At 41.9% G+C, this 19778-nt stretch overlaps 1 protein-coding gene across 1 annotated transcript in view; it reads left to right on the top strand.

The window, feature by feature from the left end:
• ANKFY1 (ankyrin repeat and FYVE domain containing 1) overlaps positions 1-19778 on the top strand; it is a 105975-nt gene that overhangs the window by 61921 nt on the left and 24276 nt on the right. The window contains exons 7-12 of the mRNA XM_006863474.1: positions 1756-1879; positions 3861-4010; positions 6004-6169; positions 10658-10862; positions 13237-13305; positions 13525-13724. Of these exons, the coding sequence (XP_006863536.1) occupies positions 1756-1879; positions 3861-4010; positions 6004-6169; positions 10658-10862; positions 13237-13305; positions 13525-13724 (914 nt within the window). The remainder of the gene's footprint in view (positions 1-1755; positions 1880-3860; positions 4011-6003; positions 6170-10657; positions 10863-13236; positions 13306-13524; positions 13725-19778) is intronic.

Here is a 19778-nt window from a genome sequence, read left to right as displayed (position 1 = left end):
TTTCCTGACTTCTTCCTTATTTTGTTCAACTCCATTGTATAGTGTTTTGATATATTTTATAATCATTTTCCTGAATTCCTTCTCAGGCATTTCCAAAGCCTGCCCATCTTCCAGTATGGAGTGTAGGTCTACTTCCAGCTCATTTGCCTCAGTTATTTTATTCTCATTTCTGGACATGGGCTCATATGATCATCTGTTTCTGTATTTTGGACATATTCAGTGGTTAGCTATGGCCTTAATACTTAGATGGTGTGTGTTTTGGTATTTTTTTATGCTTTCTGATTGCCTCCAGGTAGATGTGATCAGGAAATGGGCTTCCCTTTTCACTCTTCTTCCTGAGAAAGATACCACTGTTGGTCGTTATGACAAGATGGCTGCTCAGGGAGCAGCTGAGTGCCTTGGATTAGGAAGCACAGGATTTCTTGCATCTGCTATAAATTCCACTGGCTGTAAGTCTTCCAATTTTGTAAAAATTCTTTTATGTGCGGTTCAGAGTTCTGGGACCATCCCCTGATCCTTCTTGGTCTGGTATTCTGTGTTGTTGCTGACAGAGATTCTCACAGCGCTTCCACCTGATCCGCCATCTTGTTTGTTCTCCAGTTTTCCTTTTTCTTGCAAAGCACGCACAGATCCTCTAGACCTCTGAGATGAGCGTCATCTTCCTTCACAGGCTAGGAGATGGGCCCAGAGATGTCAAGTCATGTGACCTCCAAATCGGTGGACCGTAGCTCAGGGCTTTGTCTTGCTGGTCATTTATGCTCTCTCTCCTACAGTTTGCCCTTGTGAACAGCACAGGGTTTGTTGGCCCTGTGAGATAGGCGAGCAGCAATGGGGTTTTAGAGAAGGCCCCTGAAACCGTTTTAGGTGTGTATGCTGCCCATAAAGGGCCATTTCATGGCTGCCTTTCCTCCACAGGCCTCTTTCCATAGGAGGCCCAGAATGGGTTCTGGACTCCAGGATCGCAGCCGCCTGGGTCTTTCCAGCCCCATGTCTTCTAGGCTCTAGTGCAGTGCCTGCTTTGTGCTGCCTGAGGCCTGCTTGCTTGTGTGCAGCAGATCTCTATTCCACGGCAGGGTTGGTGTTTAAAATTGCTGATTGTAAAAGAGGCATTTTGTTACTGCTATTGTTTTTGTTACCAGACCTTGTGGAAATATGCATTATAGCCAAAAATTTTCTCTGTTTTGGGGTACTGTAGCTTGACTTTCAAGCCATTGCTTTTGTATAGTATAGCTCTTTTGGGTGGATTTAAAAAAAAAATAGCTTTATTAAGATGTAGATTACATACCATGCAGTTGTCTTTGTCTTTTGACTTTCAGGGAGGTGTGAATTTCCTGAGGCTGTATCTAAGCCATGTTGACAACATCACAGAGTTGTACTAGTTGGAACTTCACATGTTCCATACAATTAAATATCAAAGGGCTGCATTTGATCGTATGCTATTTTGCAGTTTCCTCCTTATGAGATCAGCAAGAATCATGTGATTCCTTTTAAGACAGCTAGGATGGCAGACTTATTAAGCTTATTTTCTTATTATTTTTATTCTGACCACACTTGAGCAACATAATTATCATAATGAAATTCTAGTACTTTTAAGATATGAGTGCCCAACTATCACTTACTCTTAACTGTTTGGCTGAACCTTGCACCTTAGTGTTACTGGATATAGCCAGGCAGTACACAGATAACGGTTTTGATTTGTTCATTTATGAATATATTTTCTCAATAATAATGTTTGTCATTAATATTCTATTATAGATGTGAGAAGGGCGTTATGTCTCTGGTGAATGTCAGGAACTGTATTCGCTTCTATCAGACTGCGGAGGAGCTGAATGCCAACACATTGATGAACTACTGTGCAGAGATTATTGCAAGTCATTGGGTGAGTGAGACATGGAGGTGAATTGGAGTCAGAAGTCCTGGGCTTGGGGCTGGTTCTGTGGAAAGTTACCTCTGAGACATAGTCTCATCTTGTTAAAAAATTGAAGGTGAAATGGTTGAATTCGGTGATCTGTGAGATTTTTTTCTGCTCTAAAACATATGTAGTTCTGTGATTTCAGGCTAGAGGGGAGAAGACTGCTCAAGGCAAGAAGCAGGGCTGGTATGAAGGGCGTCTGCCTTCTCTCCATCTGCAGCAGCTGCAGTGAAGCCATGGGAGTTGCTTACTGCTGGGGAGCCACAGGTTCTGAGGTGCTCTGCAGCACTGTTCCAGAACTTTTATACTTGCTTCCTCCATTGCCTAGAGAGACCATTATTAAAATTTTAGAATTGCCTTTCTTAATTTTCATCATAAAGAATAATTTTGCAGTTGTTGGTTATGTTACTGGTTTTGCAAGTGCTGTTTTGCTAGTGGTATGTTTTGTAAACTAGTTTTGAAGAATTGTTTGGTGTTCAGCAACATTGTGAGAAGTGTCTTAGTATTTCAGAAAAGGTATCTGAAAGAAACAAATTTTAAAGAATTGAAACAGGAATGAGTAACCTTTTTGCCAAAATAGATGGAAATGTAGAAGGCTGTTGTACTAGAGACCATCTGTGATTCATTGAAGCGGATTGTGATACTTGTAGTTGCTTTGGAATCACCATCTTTATGGGTGGGGAGAAAGGACCATGGTCTCAAAGGAAGGGTTCTCACCACAGCTCACTTCTGATTGGCTTCAGCCATCTTGGTGCGAGGCTGAGGGATACTGTGCTGAGCAGTACAGGCTCTGAGGTGGACCTTTTTTGTTTGTTTGTTTGATTTTGAAACTTTTTATTGTGGATTGTGTGAAAGTTTATAGAGATCATCAGTTTTGTATTCAATAAATCATACACTTTGTTTCATCTCAGTAATTGCAGTCCCCTCCTTGTAGCAATAGTTAGATCCCACTTCCTCCCTGTTGTCTTATTTCCATTCCAACCTCCTTCCCATCCGCTGTTAACTTTGTCCTTAGATAAATGTTGCCCTTTTGATCTTGAATGATTGAATAGTTCATGGTGAACATACCTTACTCGTGTTACTGTCCTCCCTCGATGTCTTTCTACTGCTTGGCTAGAATTGGGCCTCAAGGGTGACGTCCTTTCCAGATCTGAAGGGTGGCCATAGTCTTAGGTTCCTCCAGTCTGTTTCTGACCAGTAATCCCAATCGTATTTTTATCATTTGAGTGTTGTTCCGCATTTTCTCCCATTCTATCTAGGACCTTCTAATGTCCCTTTTGGAGCCGTTGACAGTGGTAGTTGGGCACCACCTGATTCTTCTGGTCTCAGTGTCATGGACACATGTTCTGTTAGTCTGTTGGACTAATTGTTTGAAGCACCTGTACTTCTCATCCCTCTGCTTTCTTCCGCACGTGGGGAGACTAATAGCTGCACCTTAGATCTAGGCTACTCATGAGCTTTCAAAAAGATCCCAGTCGCTGCTCCTCACCAAAGTAGGACGTAGAACACTGTCTTTGTGGACTGTATTTTGCCAGCTGACCATGGTGACCCCTGAGACTATGGTCCTGAGCCCTCAGGCCCAGCAACTCATTGCCTTAAGGTGTTTGATGATATCTAAGACGTTTTCATCATTTTGCCCACTGTATGCTCCACACATTCATAGTTGTATTTGCAACAAAGGTAAATACTCTAAGGTGGACCTCTTGATTTAGCATTTACTCAGTCTGGGAACTTAAGCAAGTTACTTCTCCTGTATTAAACTCGGCTTTCGTCTTCTGTAAAATGGGAATGATATTAGTGCTTTCCTCATAGAGTTCTGTGCTGAGGGAATGGGTTGGGCAGTGTAAAGCCCTGACAGGTCCGACACAGCTGTCTTCTGATGCTTACTGTTGATGAGTTAAATGTGTTTGACTTTTCCCTCCTTTCTGGTTTTCTCCTTAATCCTTAGGACGACTTAAGGAAGGAGGACTTCAGCAGCATGAGTGCTCAGTTGTTATACAAAATGATCAAATCTAAGACTGAGTACCCGTTGCACAAAGCCATCAAAGTGGAGAGAGATGATGTTGTCTTCCTCTATCTAATTGAAATGGATTCACAGGTACTGTAAGCTGTGGTTTCCACCCCTCCCCCTAACTGTCCTTTGCTTGGTTTTCTCTCTTTAATGATTCTCACTTCCTTCTGAGCCCTCACTGGCATAGCTATGGTACAGGGCTTAGGATTTGCAACACATATCTCTCCTAATAGCCGTAGCCCCACTATTCTCCGTTCCAGGCAGTCTGGACTTTTCTGTCACGTTTCTCAAAATTCTTCCAGCCTCCACCCATCATCCAGTTCCAAAGCCACTGTAGCAGTGTCCACTGCCAGGTCCCAAATCACAACTCGTTTTCTGTGGTGCAGAACAAACAACCACTATCTTAAGGTGTGAGGCAACACAAAATAGATCTTCTCACAGTCTGTGGCCAGAAATCCAGTGTGGGTCTCACTGAACCAGAATCAAGATGTCAGCTTGCTGGGTTCCTTTCCACGGAAGAACCTGGTTCCTGCTGATTTGAGTGGTTGTTGGCCAAATTCAGTTCCTGTGGTTTAAAGACCAAGGCTGTAAACTGGGGGCTGTACTGGCTTTTAGAGGCCACCTCATATGTTGCCCTGTGGCCCCCTTTCTCTGTGTGTAAAGACAGAGTACAGGTCACACTCTTCTGTCACACCTGTCTGTCTCTCTCTTAAGGACCCGTGTTATTAGGTCAGATCCACCTAGGTTGGATGGTCTGCAGTAATCTCTCCATCTCAGGTCCTTCATCTTAATTACATTTGCCAGGTCTCTTTAGCGTGTCAGGTAACAGATTCATTGCTGTGGACATTGGAACATGGCCATCTTTTGCAGGGGGTGAGGGTGGCCATTATTCTGCTTACCACAGAGTTGTTTTTTTTAAAAAAATTTTTTAACCCCCTCCCCCAAGTATTTATTGTGAATTGAGTGATAGTTTACATGGGAGAGCATCAGCTGTACACTCATCATCCTATCATATTTCATTTCATTGCAATGATTACAATCCCCTCCCTGCATTTTCATTCAACAGTATTTGCTTCTATTCCTTCTATTTTTATATTTGCTTTTTTTAAAATTGAATGTACACCAAAACACTCAGGAATCTACAATCATTCAAACAGCCAAAGGGCACACCCTGCAAACCTGTCCCCTGGCTGCGAGCACACAGCCCCTCTCCCTGCGTGAGTTAGAGCCCCCAGCCGCTCCCTCTCTCCACGTCATCATCTCTGCCTCCATCTCTGGTATTGCTGCTTCTCTGAATAGGGTCCCCCACTTTGCTCCCACCCTTCTCCCTTGATGGTCCCAGGGTCCTCCACTCGTGGACTGAAAGATCAACCACTCACCCCTTTTTGCTACAAAATGTCTCCTTTACAATTGCAACAATTGCAATAAGTCATGATAACAATTACTCACTATTGAGCCACAAGAGTCTTATCCCCATTTGCTTTCACTAGCCCTTGTCTAGACAGGTTGAAAATCACTCAATGGAGATTCTACTTTCCTCCACACCCTCTGAAACTAAACTTCCTCTTGAAAATTTATAAGCCAATCACTTTGTGCCTTTACAGCCCCTGTATTTTAGGTAGCCAGTGTCAAAGCTGCCGACCCCTATCAACCCTGTGTACAGAGGGGATGGGAGTGATCCTTGCTGTGAAGATTCTTTCCCTCTTGGTTTTACCACACAGTCTTAAGACAGATGGGAGTGGAGTTTGTTTGATGCTGGTGTCCAAAGTGGGAGGAATGAGCTTTTAGGAGAAGGTCTGTGGACCTCTGCCCTGGCCCTTATGCCTCCCTTTCCCCCTGGGTCTGGACATTTTCTTTCATGTTTATTTATGTCTGTTCTGTGAGCCTCATTAATTTTGTGTTCCCTAAAGGGCATGTGCCCGTAGGAGGCCTGCTAGAAATCTGTGATTTCATTTGAATTTCTAGCGTAAGCAGCGCTGTAGCACTATAATTTGGCATTTGTAAGGTTCCAGGTGAGATAGGGTAAAATTGGTTGTGTTTTCTGTTAGCTGGGTTCTAATTGACAAACTTATCTATGCAGCTCCCTGGGAAATTGAATGAAGTGGATCCTAATGGCGAGCTTGCCTTAGATCTCGCCCTGTCTCGGCGACTAGAGAGTATAGCCAGCACTCTGGTTAGTCACAAAGCTGATGTGGACATGGTGGACAAGAATGGCTGGAGCTTGTTACATAAAGGAATCCAAAGAGGTAGGAGGAAGCGTGTTTTCTATTTTTCTCTGAGGGTAGCTTTATTTTATCCAAGTAATTATTTGCCCTTTTGCAGAAATTCCCAAAGGCTTCATTCCTTCCCTTGCAGGCTAGATGACATGGAACTTTTGATTGCTGGGCCAGAGGAGAAACTGAGGAGCCAATGCCTTGTTTGTTCATAGATCAGAGTTAACTAATTCATAGCGCCAACAGGGCCCAAGGAGGAAAAGTTAGAATGGTAGAGAACTTTCAGCATAAGTACCTTTTACTTGTAAACAATTGATAAGCATTGCTTGATCAGTGTATCAGTTTCTCCAGCAGTAGTGCTAGAAGACTTGTATTAGTTACTGTAAGAGATGGAAGTATCAGAACCACAAATATTTAAACATATTCTTGGATTTGGGGTTCTCACTTTTGCAGTCTGGGCTTCTTTTCCATCATGACAAAACAGTAAGGTTTCATTTTTTTCTGGGAAAGTTCTTTGAAATTGAGTGCATTGTTTGTTGTTAATAGTGGGAAGAATATGGAAGTGAGAGAATTGAGATCATTACATTTTAATCTTGATGAATTAACTTTTCAGATGGAAAAAGTATTTGTTTTGTTTTCCCTGTGGCTTTTATAATTCACAAGTCCTGCCTGACTCTACTTTGCCGCGTTCATTTTTGACAAGAGTGAGAATATCTCTAGAGGTGGAATGAAAGTTGTGTGGTAAAGTGTCAGAGTTTTAATTTTATCCTAGAGGGACAGTCGGCTAGATTGAAGTACTTGTACTTGACCGCGGCCCCTTCTTTGTTGTTTGCGTGTGTAAATCAGAGGCAGAATATTCAGGTATGCCCACATCTTAATCGTGTGCATTTTACCCTTCTGATTATGCATTATTATACTATTTGTGACTCTGCTACACTTTTGCCATTCCTTTTGTAGCTGTGACTTCACCCTTTGGGGGCAAAGGTTTTAATATAAAATATTCTTCTCAGCCATGGGTTAGAGTGTGTGCTTGCTGGCTGGTGGAGAGGAAAATTCTGCTCCTCATGGGAAGGAAATCCTTAGAGCATGTCAGTGTCGAGAGCAGACGCATGTTTCCCAAGCCCCACTCTGCACTGTGCTGCCGCCGTCTGACACTTAGCACCAGGGGTGTGGTCAGCAGGGAAAGCTGCCACCATGGAGAGAATTACTCTTTCCCACACTGTGCAGTGTCTGTGCTATTTATTTTGGAAACAAATGCACTTGATACTAAAAAAACAATCTCAGAATGATGTTTCTTTCCTCCTGGGAGTTAAATTCTAATGCTTGATGAAAAAACAACTTAGATGAGTTGCTCAATATTTTGGTGATTGCTTAGTTACAAGAATGGCCAACGACTGGTGTTGCATTTTGATGATTGAATCTTCAACTCCTGGATTTATGGGTTGCCTGGATTACCTGTAGCGTGGGGGTTATGAGATGGGCTTATCCTTGTAACGTTGGAGAGAGCAGTGAGGCATCATGGCCAGAGCACTGGCATTGGAGCTTGCATGTACCAGCCTTTGAATCCTGGCTCATCCATTTACGGCGTGGCTTTGGACTAATCACTTAGCCACTCTGGGAACCGTTTCTGCTTTTTGGATTGTTGGGAGAATGAGAGATAGCACCTAGCATGGGGCCTGTCTTCCATGTGGCAGGCTGACCGTCAACCTGGCGGCTCACTCATGATGCATGTTACCTTGCCCCCTACATTGGTCCAGTGTAGGGCTGGTTCACATCTCCTACTTCAATTTGAGTTGGTCGTCAGCTGAAACTAAGTCATGAACTTAAGCTTAATAGTTAGCCTTACTTTCAAGTTAATTATGAGTGAAGATTTTTAATATGTAAAATCTAATCCATCTTAGTGCTCTAAGAACACACTACTTTAAACAAAGTCTATGTTTCGGCCCTTTGCACAATATGTTGGTAACGTTGTAGCCTTCTTTCCTGAAGGTCATGATTGGTTGCAATTAGAGTGACTTGTTAAGTGGAACCCAAAAGCCCTGACCAGTCAATTCATTTTCTTTCTAAACATTTCCCCAGTGTCTGTTTTACATAAGACATTAGTGGATGCAAAAAATGAATCCGTCATGGGCCAATCAGTGTCTGAAGGGTACGAGGCCACTCATCCATTTCCATACCAGAGTTCCTGTTCTCCAGGAAGTTGGTCCCTTGTAAGAAAGCACAGAGCATATGGGAATGCAGAACATGAGATGATTTTTATATGCTTATGTCCTCTCATTCTGGAGCAGAAAGCTTCGTCTTTCTCCCACAGAGGGGCTGGTGGATTTGAATTGCTGACATGTTGATTCGCAGCCCAGTGCATACTCCACTAAGTTGCCAGGTCTCCTTGAGAATACCTTGAAGATATCCCTGAAGATACCATGTTGTTGTTGTGAAGTGTTGTCAAGTAGGTTCTAACTCACAGCAACATCCCATGTAAGGTTTCCAAGAAGCAGCTGGTGGATTGGGGTCAGATAATAGACTTTGGAGATCTTTGTCATTTCTGTAGGTCCTAAGCCCCATTCTAGATGTTCAGACTGAAGAAGCGGCGCTGAAGAAGACGAAATGATATTGCAGGAGGTAAAAGCAAACGTTTCACAAGTGACTTTGGAGGAAAGAGAAAATCATCATCCAGAATTGTCTGATCCAAAGGATACATCTATGATCCTAACAGAATTAGAAACACCCAACACCCTCAAGAAATTTCAGTAGTTGACAGTTGCATGGTCAGCAACTGGAAGATTGCAACTGCAGATTTAGGATCGCCAGCGGAAAAAAGATGTGATTTGTAAAAAAATGTTTCCTGTTGACCATGGAGCCTGAATCTGCAGAAAGTACCTCTAAATCTCAGGCAAGCTCTTGGGATAACTTAGATGTGTGTTCTGGCACACCGCCAAAGGTGGACCAACAGGCTCTCAAGTGGAGGATGAGGTTGACTTGGAAGATTGTTTAATGGAATGGTTAATGGAATGAATGGGTGAACGACTTCCTGGCTGTGAGCTGACTGGTGCCACCTGGAGGCCACAAAGAGAAGCAGCTGCTTCCACTCAGCTAGGGAGAGACGCCAGCAAAAACAGGCATTGTGCATTTAAAATTGGCTGGTTTGTCTGGTAACTAGTTCATTGTCTGCTGAAGCATTATCATCCTTGACTTTTTTCCTTAAGAAACACTGTGCGCAGAGTGAGTAGTTTTGCACTTTTATGTTGTTGCTGTTAAGTGCCGTCATGTCAGTACTGACTCCGTATAGGGTTTCTGAGGAGCAACTAGTGGGTTTGAACCGCCGGCTTTGAGGTTCAAACCAGTCTTGCACTCCAGTGCTTTATTCTGTTGTGCCACACCAGTACACTTACTGTTGTTCATATGGCGTACTCGACAGTAGCTATCAACAAATCCAAGGAAGGCTGAATTTCAAGCAAACTTGAAACAAACTGAGTTGCTTACTCCCTGTTAACCTCCAAGTTAACTTGACAAGTATATTTTAACTGGTTTTTACAAGTGTTTTTAACATTAAATTAGCATTTTTCAGAGTAATTGGTTCTGAATTTAACACTATTTTCCAGGAACCTATCTGGAGTCAGCTTTCTTTAATGGTATCTGACAGACTATCTTTGGAATCAGTAATCATGTCTTTAAGATATTTAGATTCTTACCCTTTTGGTCATGATGTCAAGGTAGTTGTTTCATTTCCCCCCTCATACACAGGACTCTGGGTAGTTAATTGGTGTTAAAATTAATGCATTTTATTTAAGTTATTATGTTTTAATTTGAAATTTGTAAATAATCCTAGGGGGGCTTTCTAACTCTTAATACTGCAAGAGTTGAGGCCTTGGGAGGCTTTTACAAAGCACAGTTTCATTTTTTAAAAAATGACTAGTTAATTTACCATTGGAAATTTGTTCATAGTAATGTGTACACATTTTCTCGTCAGACATTCAGTTGTAAACTCCCTGTTAAGATCGTCAGGCTTGTATATAATGAGACTGCAAAATTGGAAAAAAAAAAAAAACTGCTACTAATAAATAAGTCTGACATGGTCTTACTCTGCAGCTTCAACTCTGAACAGGCCTGAATCTAAGTAGATTGTGTGTAAATGTTGCTTAGATACAGACTGTGGCCAGGAAAAGAGAGAGGGAGAGGAATTGTGCTGAGGGCTCAGGGTGGGCTGTGGCTCTTGGAAGCTCTTTCTGAGAGAAGATGGGCTGAGGTGGCCTTTGAAGGGTAGAAACCTGCTAGTCTTACACTGTGATGCTGAGATGAGGAGGTAGGACAGATGCTAACAGAAATTGAACAAAGCCTTTAAATTAAGAATGTATATGTCTATGATCCCAACAGGGAGTTTCTGCTTACAGAGAACCCTTCATACATATCCATTGTCCCTTCTCTTTACGTTGCCGATGGTGCCTTTTTGAGGAAGCTTTGGCCAGACTAGCTTACCCTGGGGGTTGCTATCTATGACCATTTCTTCCATTCTTTCTTTTCAAGGAGATATCTTTGCTGCCACTTTCCTCATTAAGAACGGGGCCCTTGTCAATGCTGCTACATTGGGTGCCCAGGAGACACCGTTGCACCTTGTGGCATTGTACAGTTTAAAGAAACACTCGGCAGAGGTGATGTCTGAAATGGCGCAGATAGCTGAGGCCCTCCTGCAAGCTGGTGCCAACCCCAACATACAGGATAGTCAGGGCAGGTAAGCTGGGGAGCGGATAGATGGTGCCCTTACCACCACTCCAGTGGTAATGACACACAGGAACGACATGATTTTATTGCTGAATAACATTCCATTATACCAGAGTAAGTAAAGTCTTATTACAAAATCATAGTGACCTTTATGAAACAAAAATATCAAAATGTGAAGCTACCATTTCTTGACATCTCTTCCATCTAGGCCTATACATGTCTCAAGGCGGTGTGTCCATCTCTCTGTCCCTTCCCTGAAGAATTCTGCACTCTTTGATTTACACCACGTCAAAACAGTTTTGGTATCTTTGAGGGATTCAAATTGTGTTCCTTTTCAATGTTTGATTTTTAGGAGCAAAAAAAAGTAGTCTGAAGGGGCAAGTTGAGGACTGTAAGGTGAATGGGGTAAGGTTTCCCCATGAAATTCTCATAGGACAGCCCTTGCTACCCTCAGAGAGTAAGCAGGTCCATTGTTGTGATGGGGGAAAATTTCCTTGACCTTGCCTTTTTCTCACCAATGCAGTTTTCCATTTTCTTAGAAACTTCTTCATAATAGGCGCACGTGACTGTCCTGTGTCCTTTGAGAGCATCGATCAAGATGACTCCTTTGGCCGTCAACACAACTTTCTGAGCTAATCTCTCTGCCTCCATTTTTTGTGTGATTTTTAAACTTTATTGTGAATTGGGGGGAGGTTTACAGAGCAGATCATTTTCCATTCAGCAGTTCATACACACGCTGTTTCACATCGTTGATTGTGTTTCCTGCAATATAACATCACCTACCTCACTTCCTCCCTGTGTTTCCTGTTACCATTTCTCCTAATTTCCTAGTTCATTAGAACTCTGTCCTTGGGTAAATGCTGCCTTTTTTATCTCAAATGGTTGATTATTCTAGGTGTGTCTACATCCCTAGTGTTACAGTTCATCCTATAAAACCCACTGCCATCCAGTCAATTCCAACTCACAGTAACCCTACATAGGGTTTCCGAGGCTGCAAATCTTTATGGATGCAGAAAGCCTCGTCTTTCTCCCAAAGAGCAACTGGTGAGTTTAAACTGCTTGCTGATGGTTAACAGTCCAGTGCTTATCCTACAGTGCCAGCAGGGCTCCTGGTGCCCTTATAGACCCGTCTGTTGTTTGCCTGAAAATTGAGCTGGGACCGGGGGTGAGTTTATTTCCAGACCTGACAAGTGATAACTAAAGGCCATAGTCTTGGAGCGTCTACCGGCCCAGCTGATCTCTTTGGAAACTTAATGTTTTGATTGACCCTTTTTTTTCTGAAGGCTCCCTAATGAAACTAAGACAAGTGTAATACTGAAAGAACTTGTCCGCAGCCGTCCACTGATCACAGAGATGTGTGTAAAGATGCTAATTGTCTTTGGGATAGCGGCATGGGAAGTTTTGAAGGCACATTAAACTACCTGTATCATCAACAGGAAGTGGGCCCCACTCTTCATCATGTTGTTGTTTTGTTGTTAATCAGAAAAGGTTTTGTGACATTTGGTTGTCAGAGTAGGATAATGGATTTGTGTGATGAATAAAATACTTAAATAAAATGCAGCTCTGTGAACTCTCAATGTCGTGTGATACTAACCTTAGTTCCCAAATAATTCCGTCTCCCCTTCCCCTGCTGCCTCTGTTGACTGCTTGATTTTCCCCACCTGCAGTCCTTGTGGCAACCCGGGTCCCTGTGCTGTTCATCAAAGCTGAGAGCTGAGTAACGGCAGCAGAGAGTGGACAGAGGCCATTTTAATCACTCATGAAAGATCATTTTTGCTTATTGCTTCTCTGTGTTGGAGTATAACAGAATGATGAGAGAGAAAGTTTTTTCAGAATTAATTGGGGATAGGTAGGAGCTCTGGTAGCGTAGTGGTTACGAATTGGGCTGCCAACCTGAAGGTCAGCAGTTTGAAACTACCAGCGGTTCCGCGGGAGAAAGATGAGGCCTTCTGCTCCCGTAAAGATATATAGCCTTGGAAACCCTGTGCAGGGTTAGTATGAGTCGGCGCCGACTCCACCACGGTACTTAACAATAACAACAGGTAGGGAAAATGGCATACTTGTGAAAGAAACTGCTGCTGTTTTAAAGACACATTCAGAAGGAGTCAGCGTTGGATTGAAGAGTGTTTTATGTATCTCCTTTTGATCAATTCCTGTCTCTCGGGCCACTTACTAAATAATAACATAGAGATTAATCCATTTTTATGCTTTGATACTTGGTCGTGGGTTTGGACAGTCGGTTGCCTCAGTACAAAGGGATGCTTGTTGCAGCAATGTGCAGTTTCTTGTGGACAGTGATTTTACAAGGATTCTGACCACCTGCTGCTGAGTCTCCTGGGGCTGAGTCTGCCCTGAATTGACAGTGCTCCTTTTTCATCCTGCAGGACTCCTTTACACGTGTCCATCACGGCCAGAAATGAATATGTGTTCAATCAGCTGCTGCAGTGTAAACAGTATGTAGGGAGATGTGGGGAAGTGAAAAAGCAGTCGTTGAGGGTGGGATTGTGAGTGGGAAATAGTTCTTTTAAAACATCGTTTAGTGTTAATACATCAGAATAAGTAAAAACAAAAGCAAAATGTGTCATTGAGAACGGATGAAGAGAAAGAGTAGGCTTGTTGGTAGTAAGGTGCCGGGATAAGATGATATTGTTCACAGTGTTTCCTTCTTTCAGATTAGATTTAGAGCTGAAAGACCACGAGGGCAGCACAGCTCTGTGGCTTGCAGTGCAGTACATCACTGTGTCTTCCGACCACTCTGTCAACCCCTTTGAAGACACCCCTGTAGTGAACGGAACTTCCTTCGACGAAAACAGCTTTGCAGCTAGACTCATTCAGCGAGGCAGCAACACGGATGCGCCTGATACGATGACAGGTACAAAGCACAGCTTGCCAAGAGATGATCATGAAACAGTGCATCAGTGTGTTGACCAAAATTTAGAAACAGATTAGCATACTTTTTTTTTTTTAAGTTTTTATTGTGAATTGAGTGAAAGTTTACAGGGCAGATCATCAGCTTTACGTTCAACAAATCATGTACTGTGTTTAATTACAATGGTTATATAATCCCTTCTATGTACCATCAGTTAACAGTATTTCTCTCTATTCATTTACCTCTTTTTTTAAAAACAACAACAACAACAACAACAACACTCAGGCATATATAATAATTCAAACCACCAAAGGGCATATTCTGCAAGTCTGCCTCCTGGCCGCCAGCTCTCAGTCCCTCTCTTTCCATGAATCTAGAGTCCTCAGCTGCTCCCTCTCTCCATGTCCCCATCTCTGCCTCCATTTCTGCTGTTGCTGCTTCTCTGGATAAGGTCCCGCATTCTCCTTGTACTCTTCTCCCTTGATGGTCCTAGGGTCCTCTGCTTCTGAACTGTAAGATTAACCATTGCCCCGTTTTTATTACAGAACTTCTACCTTTACAATTGTGACAGTCGCAAATAGCCATGATAACAATTTCTCACTATTGAATCATAAGAATCTTATCCCCATCTCTTTTCACCAGACCCATGTAGACAAGATGAAAACTATTCAGTGGGGTCTCTGTCTTACCACGCACACTCTTAAACTAAACTCCCTCTTGAAACCTTGTAAGCCAGTCACCTTGTGCCTGTATCACTCCCTCATTTTAGGTAGCCAATGTCTAAGTTACCTGTCCCTATCTACCCTGTGTACAGAGGGGATAGTGAAGACTCCTCCTCTCTGTTGGTATTTTGAACGACTACCTCCATGAGCTGTTCTGCTGTGCATAAGTTCGCTATGAGTCGGAACCGACTCAGTGGCACCTAACAACAACAACCTCCATGAGTATAGGTCAAGTTCATCAAATTGTAGCAGTTTACCCTAGTTTCCTTTATCAAAAATTGTTTTCTTTTTATCTTCCTCTAGTCGAGTTCTGATTATCAAGCCATCGAGGCTAGGTCAAATGGGTACTGTCTGAAAGTTTGGGTGTTCTTGTGTGCCTCCCCTCACTTCATATCTGCTGGCTGCTTTACTCTCAGCTCTGATGATGATGATGATGATGTGCCGTGGAGTCGGTTCCAACTCATAGCAACCCTGTATAGGGTTTCCGAGGCTGTAAATCTTTACGGGAGCAGAAAGCATCATTTTTCTCCCACGGAACAGCTGGTAGTTTCAAACTGCTGACCTTGCGGTTCGCCGCCTGATTCGTAACCACTACACTACCAGAGCTCCTTACTTTCAGCTCTAGATGAGCATTTTTTTTTTTTTTTTAAATTAAATGTTTTTATTTTGCATTGAGTGAAAGTTTACAGGGCACATCATCAGCTTCACATTCAACCATTCATATAGCTTGTTTCATTACATTGATTATTATCCCCTCCATATATCATCAGTTAACAGTGTTTCTCTCTAGCCTCTTTAGCTTTTTTTTTTTTGGATTTGGGGGGACTTGCCTTTTTGGAATTTACAGTCTCGGCTTTTAGGGAAGGTTTTTACATTTGTCTGTGGATATCCAGGGCTCATGTATGAGATTACTAACAAGCATTACTGAATAATCAGATGAGGGACAGTTTGCTATGTCTACTAGGTAGCTAGAGTCTGATCCTCAGAGCCTATGGTTTGGACGGTCAACAACGCTTGGGCCCACAGGGGCTTGGCCTCCTGACCGGGTCTGCACGGTTTGCATCTGAATCCTCCTTATTTATTGATTGTTTAATAGATGAGCATATTTTTATTAGAACTATTTTGTACTTTATATTGTTTTTACTTGGTTCTTGTTGAGAGTATACATGCAAAGCACCCACCAGTTGAACTGTTTCTCCATGTTCTACTGAGTGAGGTTACACTCTCAGAACTCGGTGGCCTGGCTCACTTCTCTGAGTTGTTCCTTCACCACTGACATGAACTCACTCCTTCCTAAGTTTCTCATCTTCTCTTGGTCGCTTTGATCCTTAAACAACACTGGGGCGTGTACAGGGTGCGGGTCCATGTGTACGCGGTGGGCTTTATGAACACCATGAGACGCTGAGGCACTACGTGTCCGCAGTCCCTCCCCCAGTACGTTGCATATTGCAGTAAACAGCTCTCACTCTCCCCACCACTTTCTCACCATGTTTAGTGCAGTGCCGTAAACCTAAACTATCACCCTGGGACCCAGATGAAGTCCTTTAGTGAACCTGGAAGTGCTCTTAAAAAACAGAAGAATCCGGACATGACAAGCAAATGTTGAATTACTTGCTATGTACCGTCGAGTGTGGTCTGCAGCTGTTGAATGATACATCCAGTGCATATAGGCCATGGTAAAAAGTGAAAAAGGAACTTGACGAACCTGTTGCTGTAGCTACACCAGTAGTCATGAAAACCTTGCAGTTTTTGGCAAAATACCTTTTTTATCTTGTACTGAAACTGCAGTTTTTGTTTGGGTGCAGAATATAATAACACCTGTTGTTGTTAAGCGCTGTTGAATGAGTTGCAACTCATGGTGAGGCTGTACAGGATTTCTGAGGAGCAGCTGGTGGGTTTGAACTAGTGACCTTGTGGTTAGCAGTCCAGTGTTTGTCCTATAGTGCCACATCAGGATACAGCGTCTATAACATGCAAAATAGGTGTTCATCAACTGTTGATGTTTTGGTCAGCTTCTGGTCAACAGTAGACTATTACTAGTTAAGTTTGAGAAGAGGCAACATTTACATGTGACTTTTCAACTTGGTCTGTATCCCTGAGTGTTCAGAGGTTCGTTGTAGATAGATTTTTAAAGAGTGTAGTGCTCACAACAGGCATTTACTATTAAGTTAAATTATTATTTGGTTTTAAGAAGACTTTAGGGGATGGTTTTACTTTAAGGTTTAAAAATGATCCCAGGGCAATAATTTCAGGCCTTACCATCCAGCCTCCATGGCTCCAGAAAGTTTAGAACACATGAGAATTTTAAATTCTGGTCTACATTTCCCTCCTTTAATTAGGCTTTTAAAAATATAGTAAAATGCACTTAATTTTAAATACAGTAAAAGCCCAGGTTGTCTTTAAAAAAAAAAAAAACAAACAGAAAAACTTTGTTTCAATCAATTAGTCCAATGGACTAATGGAACACGTGAACAGTTCCCACAACTCTGAGCCCAGAAGAACTAGATGACTATATGGAGCCTGGCTACCACTACCAAATGTTACGGAAGTGGTCACATTAGAAATTCCTGGAGAGAACGGAAGAAGATGTGGAACTAAATTCAAAATCATAAAGAAGACCAGGCTTACTGGTCATAAAGAGACAGAAGGAAGTCCAAGATTATACCCGGTCACCCTTCAGGTCTGGAACTGAGCTCACCCTCGTGGCTCAATTTTCAGCCAAGCAGTAGATGGGCATATAGTGGGGGCAACAACACTAGTGAGGTACGCACACCCTGGAATGGCTAGCCATTCACGATCAATAGGGCAACATTTACCTAAGGACAAAGTTTAGAAGGGTTTGGAAAGAAGGTGGAATGGAAACAAGCACCACAGGGAGAAAGTGGAGTGACTGATGTTCCATGGAGGGGATTGCAGACTTTGAAATAGAACCAATTGTACGGTTTGTTAACTGTAAAGCTGCTCTGCAGAGCTTCACTCAATTTGCAAAAAAAAGTTTTAAAAAATACTTTGCTTCAAAAAAGTTAGGTAGATCCTACATTAAATCCTGTAGCAAAAATATTTCCATTGATTTCAAACAGTGGTATGAAATCAACTGTTTTGTACTCCTTTTTATCTTCTTAAAAATTGATCTCAGAGAACTTTTGCTTATGTGGAATATATTGGTACTTAATGTATTAGAAATTAAAATAGAAAATTAAAAAATACGTAGTACTTGTTTTAATAAGAATGATTACAAATCATGTTAACATAGAGGAGTCCTGGTGTGCCACTGTGGGCTCATGTGCTGGACTACAAAGAACCCTAAAAACAAAACAAAAAAATTATTGGGAAGATGGCATTGTTTTACATTTTTGCAATTCTCTGTAATGTCTGGATTCTTACTTCTGCATATATAATCAGATTTTTGAGATTTGTTGCTCTGGTTAGTGACACATTTTTTAAGAAAGTATCATTTATTTTTGTTGTTGAGCATGCCCAGCAGAACATTCATAGAGTCAACAGTTTCTGCTTTTATGGTTCAGTGTCATCGATGACATTCTTCCAGTGGTGTTACCATTGTCCCCTGCTTTCCTGAGCTGTGGCAAGGAGCATTTTCGTAGCCTTTTCAGATAATTGTAGTGGCCATATTGAGTTGATAGTTTCTTTAAGGTTAGTTGCAATGTAGCATACGAAACCTTATCAGTGAACTTTTTATGTTGTTACATGAAAATTCATGGTCCGTTTTGTACTTTGAAGGGATCTTTTCTTCATGCATGATTTTGTAACATCATTCCTTCATCATATGGAAAATACCAGGTCACTGAGTTGTGCAGATCTTTTAAATGCTCACATATTTTCAAATCACACTTTCTCATATTGCCACTGATCTCATCAAAAAAGCGTTGTAAGTATTGAGAAGCTGTCGGACTTAACGGTTGCAGATGAAAGTTTTCCAAATTTCTTAGTTTTATTTGAAAGCTCAAAATTTACATTGAGTACACATTTTGTCTGTTATTTTTCTTAAAGAGATAGACTCATTTTGTTCATTTTCATGTTTGTATAACCATAGTTTGGTCAGTCAGACATTCTTTCAAAAATGGGGCTCCATGAGAAATGCAACATGTGCTCTTTCCTGAGACAGCTGTAGTGTGTAGCATAAAGGGCTTTCTGTGTGCATTTGTCACACAGAATTTAAAGCAACCTGTACTCAACGGTCAAGGGTTAATAGTACTCATTTTTACTGCTTAATCAAGGATTACCTGAAGAGAGACACGGGCTGTTTTTTGTGTAAGTGCATGGTGGTGAGAATCCGAGAACAGTGACTACTAGCTGGATTCACAGTTGCTTTTGCACCATCCGTATAAATGTCAACACAGGGGGGGAAACCCAAGTAACACTCAAGTATTAGTATCATGAAAATAATTTTGACCTCATGTGTTCTGATTCTTTTCCAAGAAGAATTAAGTCCTTGACAATTTCAATCTTTTCTCCGTTGATGAAAATGTTGTTTATTGGTCCAGTGGTGAGGATTTTAAGTCTTCTTCACTTTCAGCAAAGTTGTACCATCTGCATATCGCCAGGTTGTTTAATGAGTCTTCCTCTGATCCTGATGCCACGTTTTTCTTCATATAACCCAGCTTCTCAGAATATTTGCTCAGCATACAGGTTGAATAAGTATGGTGAAAGAATATAACCTTGTCACACACCTTCTTAATTTTAAACCATTCAGTGTTCCCATGTTCTGTTCAAACAAATGCCTCTTGGTGCATGTACTGATTCCCCTCGGGCACAGTTAAGTGTTCTGGAATACTCATACTTCGCAATGTTGTCCGTATCTTGTTATGATCCACACAATTGAAAGCCTTTGTGTAGTCAATAAAGCACAGGTAAACATATTTCTGGTATTTTCTGCTTTCAGTCAAGATCCATCAGACATCAGCAATGACATCTCTCATTCCACGGCCTCTTCTGAATCTGGCTTGAATCTCTGGAAGTTCTCTGTCAATGTGTGCTTGCAGCCGTTTCTGTATTTCCTTTAGTAAAACTTTACTCGCATGGGATATCAAAGATACTGTTCGATGATTTCCGCATTCCGCACCCGTACAAATACAGATCTCTTTCAATCAGTCGGCCAGATAGTTGTCTTCCAAATTTCTTGGCATAGATAAGTGAGTGCCTCCTGTGCCACCTCACTTTCTTGAAATATTTCAATTATTATTCCATCAATTCCTGGTGCCTTGTTCTTCAATTCCTTCAGCGCACCTTGGACTTCCTCCTTCAGTATCATTGGCTCTTGATCATATGCTACCTCTTGAAATGGTTGAACATCAACCATTTCCTTTTGGTACAGTGA

This window comes from Chrysochloris asiatica, unplaced genomic scaffold (assembly GCF_000296735.1).
Source record: "Chrysochloris asiatica unplaced genomic scaffold, ChrAsi1.0 scaffold00054, whole genome shotgun sequence".
NCBI lineage: Eukaryota > Metazoa > Chordata > Mammalia > Afrosoricida > Chrysochloridae > Chrysochloris > Chrysochloris asiatica.
This window is presented reverse-complemented; position numbering and strand designations above follow the sequence as displayed.